Below are 12,408 nucleotides of genomic sequence, written 5' to 3' on the forward strand. Positions count from 1 at the left end.
ATTATTGCAATTACTTATAGTGATAAAGACATTCATACTACTGTTGTCCTTAAAGCCAGAATTTATTTTCTCAGACTACAGGTACTATGGATCTAGGCCAGACTCTCTGCGAAGTCATCTCCAAAAGTGGCGAGTTGAACTATTGTATATTTCAGGTGTTAAATCAATGTTAAATTCCATCCTTGGGTGAACTAGAGACAGCTTTCCTTTACACACCCTGTTAAATGACATCATGTAACTGCTGTATGCTGCTGATGTCACAAAGCCACAAATGTGACATCATAGGCCTAGTGCCTTATAAGAAGTACATTTCAGTTCAGTTTCAGTTCATTAGGCTACAATTGCAAGCAACCAGCACTGATAAGTCTACAGCCTATCATAAAATGGGATGATATTTCAAACCAAAAGGTATGTGGAACAACTTTCAGCAGCTAGCTTTTTAATTAAATGCAATTAATGTCCTGGGGGCGTATCTACGGGGTGGGAGGCAGTGCCACGGAAAGGTAATCATTTTTATAGTCTGCACACAGCTTTCCACCGTTGCTCGTGGTGAAATATCTCATGAACTCTTCACTCGCATGGTGAATTGCATCCACATACTCTCATACATTATGCACTTTTCCACTAGTCTAAAACCCTGAGAATGAATCCTGATTACTCTCACGTTCACGGACCTCGTGGGGTCACCTGAAATTCAAATGGGATCCGCTGAGTTATTCGGTATCTTACAATTGACCAGTACATTACATAAACATACGTATACATGAAATAAAAAGAATTATAAAAAAAACCCACGATATCCAAGGTAAGTAACTAATCGGATCCTTCATTACAATCTAGCTATGTAAAAATGAACGTAGACATCCCGCATGAGATCATCATGGGTAATAATGCTTGATCAACGTTCCAAACAAAGTAGCAAAAAAACCAGGCGAGTTAGTCAAACAAACAAACAAATTAGTTTACTAGGACATTTGGGCAAAATACCGCTCTCAACTGAATGTTACAGCAAAGAGGAGATGCGCTCTCTCATAAATGAATGAATGATGGGGGTCGCCAATGTTTAAGGTTGGGAACCCCTGCCCTACAATGTAATGACATTAAAGATAAATGTAAGTCAATATGAAAATCATGTAAAATGTAAGTCAAAATAAAAATCAAGAAAATCCCACAAACAAAACAGCCTGGAACGCTATGTAGTTTCTCAGGGAATACTGAAGGGAGGAGTGAGCTACCTCTCTGGTGTGTTTTGTTAGGGACTCACCATTCACAGTGCTCAGACCGAGGGGCGGGATAATTAGTTGTCTTTCAAATTCCCTAGGCCTACGTGACGAATTCCTGCTCAATCACAGACTGCATAGCAGACATAGAATGGAAAACCAATTTTTACCTTGGCTTTGCTGAATAAGGAGAGTTCGATTCATGGCCGTAACTGGAAACACGTCTTCAGACTTTAAAATTAGGCCTACCACCAAAAATTGGTTGAATCTGAACAAAGACAGACTGTAATGCTATAGCATAGCCTATAGATTGACACAAGAGAGAGATCAGGCAGAAGGTAGATGGTTCACAGAGAAATTCTTCTCATAGCCACACTTCCTTCACCTTCAAAGTCATCAAAGTTAAACATTTATTTGTAGGTTTACTTGCCTCTATGTAATGCTTTACCTTAACATACAATGGTCTTGTAGGCTACATAGATTTTCCATGGGTTTTGCTCATGAGTTTCCGTGCTGGCTGGAATTATAGCTTGTTATCCAAACAGTTATCACCCTACGGTGCGACGGGCATAACTTCTAGCTTCCCTACAACCGGACATGTGAAATATTCTTCTTACGGGAACCCAACGTCACGTATGCTTACGAGGTAGGCCTAGTTGAGCCTGTTTTGCCTTATATTGTCTATAATACAAAAGCTACAATGTCGGCACAGGATATAATTATAAGTTATGGGAATTCTAAAAAATCCTACTGCTTCTATGGGGCTAATGGGCTAAATTAAAATGGGCCCTCCAGCCCACAAAAGAAATGGACCAGCAGACTAGACTACTCTGTTGTTTTCAACGGGAGAGCACTGACACAATAGCCTAGAAATCTAGACGCACCCTAGCGGCGGCAAATTAATTTGCTCAGCCTGTACATTGCAATGATATTATGGCCCGCCAGGCTACTGACACAAAGCAATGGTGTTTCAACTTCCCGGAATTCGCCTGCCCCCTTGCACAGAGCAGGAACGACGGCTTGAGAAGTTACGTTTAAAATGAAAAAAAAAATGAATAAGGTTTTATTATGTAGCCTAGCCTAATGTTCTAAATGACATAGCTTATTGTTAAATGATGCCAATTTTTCATTTGAACATGACTGATTGGCTATGCGGAGACTGTTAAAAAAATGATAGGCCTACATGCATTCAGCACCAGAACATTAAAGGCGTTTACAAACGGAAGTTGGTGAGGAGCGTGACAGAATTGACAATGCCTCCTTTATTTCGCAGTACCTGCCGAAGCAGCAGCATCGGCTTAACCTTACTCCTCACGCCTCCAGTCTTCCTTAGTTAGAATAAAAGGTGTGAATGACTATGACTATGATCCAGCATGACTCCCGCCAGCGCAGTTGACTCTTGCATGATCCCACGAAACACTTCAGGACCCTGGTCAGAGACCTCGCCAAACACGCTTTGCTATCGCATGTCTTTATGCAAATTTCGGATCGTGACCTAGTGAATTATTCTAAATGAGGGCAGCAATCATGTCCGAAAGTGGCGAGTTGAACTATTGTAGTCTATATTCCAGGTATTAAATCAATGTTAAATTCCATACATCCATCTAGCAGATTTCCTTTAGGCTACACTTGGCCAAGCCCTAGGGCTAATGACATCATGCACGTAAGCTGTATGGTGATGTCACAAAGCCACAAATATGACATCATACAATGCCTTATAGAAGAAGTCCATTTCAGTTCAGCTTCAGTTCATTAGGCCACAATGCAAGCAACCAGAGCTGATTAGCCTACAGCCTATGATAAAATGGAATGATATTTCAAACGACAAGGTATGTGGAACAACTTACGGCAACTTTTTAATTAAATGCAATTGATACTAGGCTATTTAGTAACCAAACCAAAATCCATATCAGTTCAGTTAATTTAAGCCATATAGCATCTAGCCATGTATTAGACAAAGACCAGACAGTTACCTAACATCAGAGAACAGGTCAAATATTCCAATTGTCCATACTGTCATCTAACTCTGGTGCCAAATTCAATCATTTGTGTAGCCAATTGCTGGTCTATATGTCATATGATCACAACATTCATCCACTCTACTCTTTTCTTACTCAATTACTGTAAAATATTTATAAAAATACATCCCATATAAAACTGACATTCATCTGAAAATGTAATTGTAGTACAAGAGTTTTGGTGTGAAAAACCTACCTTGGAATAGCTTTTGTATTTCTACGTTGTTCCTAAAGTCTGTTGTGGTGGACATAGGGTATACAGCCTTGACAAAGGGCATATTATGCTCTTGAACTTACTATATTAAAATTAATTTTAAGATTATAACACATATCTACTTGCCTTTATAATTCTGGCTTACTGTAGCTTTAAAGGCAGTGCATGTTTAAAATAAGACATATATTGTTTTCTAGAAAAGAATGGATTCTCATGAGGATAGAACTGCACCGGAGGAGAGAAGCATCACAACTGATGGTTAGATTTCCCTTTCCCCATCCATTGGATTAGATTAGATTAGACTCAACTTTATTGTCAAAGACAACAAGACAATAAAATGCAGTTTGCGTCTAATCAGAAGTGCAAAAAAGCAGAAAAGTGCAATGTTGATATACAAAGTATAGACAGGTGGTGTAGACAGGACAGGTTATAGTGCAGTGTAGACAGTAGTATGGTTGGTTTGCAGAAGGTGGTTTACAGTAATATAAATGAAATATAAATATGTGCAGTGTATTAGCAGTATCCTTATAAGAACAGACTATACATATGGCTATGTAGTATGAACAACATGTGCAGTGTAGACAATAAATATGGATATTTAGTATAAACCATATAGACAGATATGTATATACTGTACATCTATGTGCAGTATGGTAACAGTACCATTGTAGTGTAGAAACAGTTCCATCATAACTTAACAATTAAAATGTCTCGATAATAACATTTGTTAATCTTTTGTCATGTTATTCAGCTTCTCCATCTGCAGTTCAGCCAGCCTCCACAGAGCCCATATCAACAGAGGCTCACATGGGCGTCCATCAGCTGTCCACTTCCAGGATCCAGATGGAGATGTTGCCATTGCGTGACTACATTATGGATCTCAGTAAAGAGTAAGTAGCTCTCCTTGGGTCCACAATGAATTTCCCTTTGGCATATACTGTACCATTTTAGATAGCCATGTCAGTAAAGTATCATCATTTAATTTATTTCACAAATGTGCTTTTATCTAAGTGACTCACAGTGTAGTACATATATAGATTTTATATCAGTCCCAGGATCTTGCTCTAACAGGTGCTTTAGTAACTGTTAGTAATCAATTTCAATGTTTTGTTCTGAAGGGAATGGGATTCATTTTCTGATGCTATGACCAACCCTGTAAGTACAATTGGTCTTAATTGCTGAGTGATTTTTTCCTGATCAGAAATGTTGTGTTGCAGTGTTCAAAATCAAATGGTTTCTCCCCATTCAAAACAGGTGACAAAGGCACATTTTCTTGAAGTGTGCTTGATCATAGCTAAACATGTTAGTTTGAGTGCACTTAAAGTCATCATGCCAAGCCTTGCCAGAAGGCTAGGAGAGGACCCAGAGTTTTTGATGGCACCAGATGAGAGCCATGGCTATGTAAACGTCATCGGCACTAGGCCAAAAAACCCATCAATAATCTACATTGAAGATGATCAGGATGTCTTCAAACTTAAAAAGGGGGTCCTTACCAAGGTCATCTCTAAAGCAGGTAGCAGGTCATCTCTAAGATCCTGTGATGAGCCACTCATGAGCTCACGCAGTTCTTCTGGAAAGAGGTATGTTGTGCCAATGCCAATGGCCTGGCAGATTGACAGAGGTGGTGGCTGTAAGTTTGTGAATGTAATGTATGTGCTTGCTTGTGCATCTGGACTGTGTAATGGGATATGTAAATAAAACCTTTGAGCTTGTAGAGAATGTTATGGGCTAACTCCCAACTATTGTGATTTTCTGAAGGTCCAGCACCTCCCTGCAAACTACTTCATTACCCCAGCATGGAATCACAAAGGACCATATCCTGCGCAATGTCCAGATGAGTCTTACTAAATTGAATAAAGCTGGCTTAACTCCAAATTCTGAAGAATGGATTGACGCAATTGTGACAAAAGTCACACAAGCTATAGACTCAACCTTTAATGAGACCAGCCCAGACTTGCAAAGCTCATCAAGATTTGCACTTTCACTTCAAAAGATCAAGAGTATTGAACTAATGAAAAATATTTCTTTGAAGTTGAAAACATATATGGCTCAACAACACAAGCCCAGACTGACTTCTTCTCTTGTGGAAGACATGGAAAACAATTCCATTTTGGTTTCAACTACTGCAGAGGCAATGACTACCATCATACAGGAAATGGAAACATGTTTGGATGGAAATGACAAAACCCATCCTACTAAAAAACTACTTGCAACTATGAAGAGGGCTGTTAAAATGCTGGCTTGCCAAAGTGTTTCTTCTAAGGATATCCTTGCTCTTGGTACTCTTGGTACCGATGACCTTGGTGAGTTCAACGTTTCTGAGAAAGAAAAGCTTGGCCAGAATTCAGGTCAAGGTTCAAGCATTGCATTGGACAGGCTCTCAAGTGACCAATTCCGCACAAAGGCAAAGAAGGCTATCAGTGACGTTCTCACTGAAAAGGTCAAAGTAGTGCATTCCACATCTTCAGCTGGACCTTGTTTTCCATCTGGGTCTGTTCTTAAGAGTAACATCATTATGGAAGACAAGGATCTTTTCTCTAGCTGTTCTCCTCATCTAGTTCACTCTGTTGGTTCTATGATCGTCGATGCATTTGTGGAGGAGATTACATCTATAATAGAATCCACTGAATGTGCAAGAGAATCACTTTCAAATGAGGAAACAGCAAGTGACACCCAATTCAGTGAGCCCTCTGTGGTACCAATTACTTTTAAAAATCAGACTGTTGAAGCGGCCAAAGGGCTTTACAACAAAGTCCAACGAAAGATCGGGGTGTTTTTCAAGAACCCACTGATTCTGTGGCGCAAAAGCATGTCAATCCCTGATATTGAAAAAATAGAGGCCCTGCAGGTGACGGATGCTTTTTCTGCTCAGAACCCTCAGTACTCTGGTGTTCAACCAACCAGTACTTGCAGCGAGCAGCTTCAGCCCCATACCAGGCCATTTCTCAGAAAGACACATAGTGATGGCACACATAGTGTGGCTTTAGGTGAATTTAATTTGACCCAGACTCAGATTGATGAATGCACGAAAGAAGCCTTGAAAGGGATCCTTACCCCCTTCTTGTCTAAGGAGTCAGAGGAACCATCTTTATCCTTAAGCACATCGGCTGAGACGTTTGTGGAAAATGTCATTTTCCAACTGGATGATCTGATCTCTTCAACCTCTTCAATGACCTTAGAGAGCAGCAGTGACCAATCCAACAAGAACTCGTTTGAGAATGTCACAAGGACCTCTGATTCAACATCCAGAAAGTCTTCTTCCCTGGCATGTCTTCAAAAACTGTCTAGTGAAAGGTTTCAAACAAATGCTCTTAGGGCTGTAAGCGAAGCCGTACTTAAAACAGTAAGAAGCCATAATGCTAGTGGCACACTGGATCAACATTATTTGCCAGAAAGGGTTCAAGTGAGCTCCTTCTTTTTCCTTCCGGTGGAAAGAGAGGCTTCTGACACTGAAGCATTTGAGCAAGACAGACCTAATGTAGATGTAGATTCTGCTGCGTCAATAATGGCAGATCAGTTTGTGACTGACCTGCAGAGTTGTGTTGAGTCTTTGCATTCTATGAAGGACAAGCCACATAAGGGGAACTTCTTCTCTACAGCTTCAAAACTCCATCAACATTTGCTGAACAAGATGGAAGAGTTTTTTGGACAAATATCTTTCAAGGGAATCCGCTCATATAAACAACTAGTGAAGGAACCTACAGACGAGCAAAGTTCCATCAGTGAGGTTGAGCATCCCCCTTCGGAGGAGCACAACATCCATCCACTGGTCGATCCCAAGGACACCACCAAAGATATTCTGATCAAGGTTTTCACATTATATAAAGATGAGATGATGGGTGAAAATGCAGAGTGTGATATATCACCTGCTGTCTCAACTGAAGACCAAAGTATAATTCTGCAACTTGAAGCTTATTTTGCTGAGTCACCTGTTCAAAAACTTGGTGATGAGGATTACACTGACAAAACAGTCCCTTCACCTACAAAGCTTAGCCAGAAACTCTCAGAGGATGAGTTTCAAAGTAAAGCTGCAAAGCTTGTGAGTGATGTTTTATTGCTCGCTGTCAGGACTTTAACATACTCTCTAGATTCACAGGCAGACCCACAAATTTCTTCCCTGGAGGCACAGAATGCTGCTTCTGATTTAGTCACACAAGTGACTGATGTGGTGCAGAAAGTTTTGGAAGCCACAGCCTCAGACACTCCAGAAAGCTCATATGATATGAAAGACTGCACCGATATGGATATACAACCTTCACATAGCATCTCTCAAACATCTGAAGATGATATTGAGACAATTTGGTCCAACACTTGCAAAACATTCCAAAGCTTCAAGAGAAAACTGAAAAAAATATTTTCCAAGTACCGCCACACACAACCCAAAGCTGAGGACGAAGACAAAGAAGCTATTAACAAGGCGTTTGGTTTTATTCTGGAGGAACTTGCACGGTCTGTTGATTTGGATGAGGACCACCAAATGATAAGAGGTATAGTCAATGCAATGATAGACAACATTGGAGAGGAGGATGTCCACTTAATGAAAGAACCACAAAGGGCGAATTCCTCCTCATCCACTGCTTCCAAAAGCAAACTATCAAAACTGAGCTCTGAGGTCTTACCCGGTGCAGTCCTCAGCCTTAGTGAGACACCTGCTGAAGCACCTCCAGTGCACCATCTTTATATTGACATGGATGAAAATGAGCCCTCTCCTATGTCTCGTGAATCAATCGTCAACATTGTAAACACCATCTCTGCTGAGCTGGATGTGCAGAATGAGGATTGTTCGCTCTCACTCACTCAGGATCTTACCTCAGTGGGGGAAAGGCTGGAGAGATTGCTGTGTGATGAGAGACTGAGCTCACTCTCGCACAATCTTGCTAACCTGATTCACCATCTTTGCTTTAAGGACCAAAAAGGAATGGCTGCCACAAAGTCTGCTTCTGATTCTCTACTTTTGAGCATGGGACAGAGTGGCAAATCCCCCCCAAAAAATATTGTCAGACAGATTGTGCAGATTTATGCTGAGGAGACAGTAAGGCATTTGTTCCTTCCTTGCTTCAACAATCCATCACCTTGGAATATGGATGTGGAAGGAGTTTTCCAACATGCTTCATCCTCTGTATCTTGCCCCAGTTTCCTACATTCCTTATCTGAAATAGTACCCAAAGGTGCCTCGAGATCTCCTTCGCAAATACTGCAGAGCACATTACAAGTTCTTACCACAGTCATGACGAGGGATGTCATGAACATGCTAGCCCCGACTCTGCAAATAACAGGGGATTTAGAGGGGCAAGCGGACCAGCAGCCGGTACCAGAGCATCTCTTTGGCAGACCTTGCTCAGGTGATCCCACGCAGATTTCAGTGAGCAAGGACATTTTAATAAGTTCCCCTTATCCTTCACTGAACCCAGTGGATTCCACCTCAGATGATTACACCAGCCTGGTCACTGTATTAGTCATTCGACTACTTTCTAAGTTGAATGATCAAGAGTCACTTTCTGATGATATGTTAGATATATGTAGAGTGCTAATTAACAGGGTAATTACAGAAATTGATGCTGCCTTGGGCATAGCAAAAAGTATGGCCTGTCTATATGACGTGAGCATTAAAAAAGTATTCAGAGCCGTTTACAATGATCTCATGCATGAGTTTGGCAGTAAGGACATTCTCCTGAAGGCGATGATGTCAGAGAATCCTTGTTTTGAGAAGTCTCTGGTCACATCCCTAACACGTGAATTCATGCAAACCACTATTACGCCAAATCCAAAGGAAGAGAAGACCAAGAAGCGGACACTTAGTTTCCTACCAAAACTATCAAAAATCAAGGCCTTTTTTCATATCAAGGTAAAATATATTTAATTGATATACTATAATTACGGTTTTGTTCAGATTCAAGTAATATGTTGTACTGTAGGCATACAGTTGCTACACAAAAATGTCAAAAGCTTATGTAGTGCTCCTCTCATAATTCACATTGTAGATGCTTTACAGCTTCTCTAATTAGAATTTACAATTGCCCCTTCTCCATTTTTTAAGCCATTTTATTGCATGCTTATTTATCAGAAATCAAAGTCAGGCAGTAGTAGAAAGGAGCAGTCCATCAACGTGGATCAGAACTCGGATCCGACATCTGCTCATGTTGATCCAGGTAAGACATTGGTCATTGTTGATAGCAACTCTGATTTTGCATGCAAAATTACAAAAACTACAGGATGACTGGGAAAATGTATGAACATAACTTTTGTGTTTTGTAGCTATCCTATGTGCAGACTGCTTACCTTGTGGTGCACCAGTTGACTCGAGTGACAAGACGACTATTGCTTCATCAGAAAAGAAAGCTCACAAGGGCTTTTTCTCCAGAATCATCTCTAATTTATCTAGAAAATCCCCCAAAATATGCCCAGAGGCACTTCATTAATATTCTAATAAACATAGCTGCATTCATTTGGGATTTTTTCTCTTTTAGCATTGAAAGGCCTCACCTCACTATAATCAATGTGTAAAATGTTCATTTTTCAAAGTGATATTGTAGTTTAAGCCGTACAGTGTATAAAAGTCCCTGGTCAATATGGCTAAAATGTTATATATGTATAATAATGGAGCTAATGAATGCTTTTCACTGTGGCTCACTGCATTTTTATTTATATATAAAAATTAGTGCTGTCAAACTATTAAAAAATTTAATCACGATTAACCGCTGAATTTCTATAGTTAATCACGATTAATCACATATTTTATTAGCCTGGCGGCAATCCTATATCATTGAAATGTATAGTCTGGAATCGAACCATTCACCTCGCTTAATCCAAGGGGCGGGCAGAGAATTGTCTTTTAAACTGCCTAGGCATGCAATAGGCCAGCGCTACGACCATATCATATACCAGTCCCTCCAGGAATTTGCGATGTTGCGATCGCAACAATTAACGCAAATTCAGCAAATCCTCGTGAATTCTGGGCGACCTCGCAATTTTGTCCAAACACTGCAACTTTGACCAATCATCATGGTTTCCCCGTAAAATTTCATCCATCACAAGAGCCCCTCGCGCAGAATATTGACTCAGATGCCACACTCACTTCTGCAGAGACTGCCCTATAACTTGTTCACTCCTCTGCAGTTTTGATGACAATAACTAGAAGGCTAACGTTAATGATCTGCTTTACTTGCATCTGTCATCTCAACCTAGTGTTGCTAACCTGCCTAAGCTATGAAAGTAAGTTAATTAAGGCCTACTTGGTTTACTGACATTTGACAAACGTTTACACCTGGAGATGTCCTTTTAGCTCGTGTCATGTTTGCTAGCTTGTGGGCTCAGTTTGTGTAGTGCAGTGCTACTAAAATCATAGAAATGAATAACATTGTAAGACATTTACCTCTTCTATGATCCAAGAATGATTTCATACAAGTTATTTTTTAACATTTATTTTAACTAATGACATAGAAAACATTCCGAATTCTACCCACATATCGTAATGCACTATGCAAAAAGTTATTTCCAGTCATAGCCAAACACAGTGAGATGCAAGCGTTCCAATCCACTTAGATATGTTATTTCGCTACTCTCACGTCCTTAAAGTGGCAGGCAGTCAATTAGACTTACACACCACCAATGTAATAACATTAAAGAAAAGTGTAGTCTAATAGTTTAAAATCAATATGAAATTACTAGATACTTAGTTGGTTATTAGGAATTATGCAAGTCACAGAATATGAATTATTAAAAAGATATGAACTTAATAGGCTATGAATTACAACATATATGAATGTATTGAAACATATGACATTATGCCATCTCTTTAGGGGGCTGTCTTTTTTGGACAGTTCTACGAAAGGTTATACTGCTTTGTGAATTACCCCAGTCAAAGTATTTACACAAATAAAGTAGGCCTACTTTGATTTTCTGTAACCCTTACTATTTACATTTACTTATCCTTTTTAATAAGCATCAAGATGATCCGTGTAATGTTGGTCTTACTAACCTTAATTACCCTCAATTAAAAAATAATTTAAAAAAAAAAATTGCAACTATTTTTGCAATTTTCACTTCATCTCGCAATTTCTTCGCAACAAGCAGCTAAAAACACCACAACTTCCATCGCAATTCCTTCTTCGAAAGGAATGACTTAACTGCATTGTGTTGCTCAACTTTCAAAGAAAAGCACAAGTCCAACTCCTCCAAAGTTGACGCCAACGCCGATTCAAACAACCGCTCTTCGTTCGCCATAGCCACCTTCCTTGTTGTTCACCGTCGCAGGACTGTCGTTGTCGGATGACGTCCACGGCGTCAGCCAATAGAAATCCCTATGGTTTGGTACTAGACGTACAGGCTGAGCAAATTAATTTGCCGCTGCTAGGGTGCGTCTAGATTTCTAGGCTAATATTTTATCGCATGATTAAAATTCTATTATTTTGCATTTCTGAACTTTCCAGGAGTCCATGTTATCAATATAAAGCAATTATTGTGTATCTTGATTAGGATTCAAATGAAAGCAAAGCAAGTTACTTCATTAACTTAACTTTAATCACATATTTTAATCACATATTAAAATATGTGATTAAAATATGTGATCGCTGTGTGGGGCGGAAGCTGCACTGAATACAACAGGAAAGCCCTGCAGCGCATAGTGAACACAGCTGGAAGGATTATTGGTGCTTCACTCCCCTCCCTGAAGGACATTTACACCTCCCACCTCACCCGCAAGGCGACCACAATTGTGAGTGATGCAAGTCACCCCGCTCACAATTTGATTGATCTACTGCCCTCTGGGAAGAGGTACAGAAGCCTGCGCTCCCGCACCACCAGACTCACCAACAGCTTCATACACCAGGCTGTTAGGATGCTGAACTCTCTCCCCCCTCAGCTACATAACATCCTGGACTTTGGACCCACAATGGCTGCCTTGCACTACTCCACTTGTACACTTGTTGTTGTTGTCCTGTTGTCCTGAAAACACTTC

The 12,408-nt window shown here is 40.1% G+C and overlaps 1 protein-coding gene across 1 annotated transcript; it reads left to right on the top strand.

The window, feature by feature from the left end:
- Positions 1 to 850: 850 nt before the first annotated feature.
- On the top strand, positions 851 to 6,031 carry LOC143139990 (uncharacterized). Its single transcript, XM_076300838.1, has 6 exons — positions 851 to 884; positions 4,219 to 4,342; positions 4,571 to 4,607; positions 4,707 to 5,032; positions 5,211 to 5,280; positions 6,011 to 6,031. Exons 1-6 carry the CDS (start codon positions 851 to 853, stop codon positions 6,029 to 6,031), a joined length of 612 nt encoding a protein of 203 aa, XP_076156953.1.
- The last annotated feature ends 6,377 nt before the right edge of the window (positions 6,032 to 12,408 follow it).

Source organism: Alosa pseudoharengus, unplaced genomic scaffold (genome assembly GCF_046254945.1).
Source record: "Alosa pseudoharengus isolate Yale_2024_CS ecotype anadromous, Long Island Sound unplaced genomic scaffold, YU_APseudo_1.1 YU_APseudo_1.1_scf_23, whole genome shotgun sequence".
Classification (NCBI taxonomy): Eukaryota; Metazoa; Chordata; class Actinopteri; order Clupeiformes; family Clupeidae; genus Alosa; species Alosa pseudoharengus.

Excerpts from the sequence above, each read along its gene's own strand:
- LOC143139990 (XM_076300838.1), top strand. The coding sequence starts at position 851 with ATGAACGTAGACATCCCGCATGAGATCATCATGG. Across the intron at positions 885-4,218 it reads CCCGCATGAGATCATCATGG|TTCAGCCAGCCTCCACAGAG; the intron begins GTAATAATGCTT and ends CTCCATCTGCAG. Across the intron at positions 4,343-4,570 it reads ATTATGGATCTCAGTAAAGA|GGAATGGGATTCATTTTCTG; the intron begins GTAAGTAGCTCT and ends TTTGTTCTGAAG.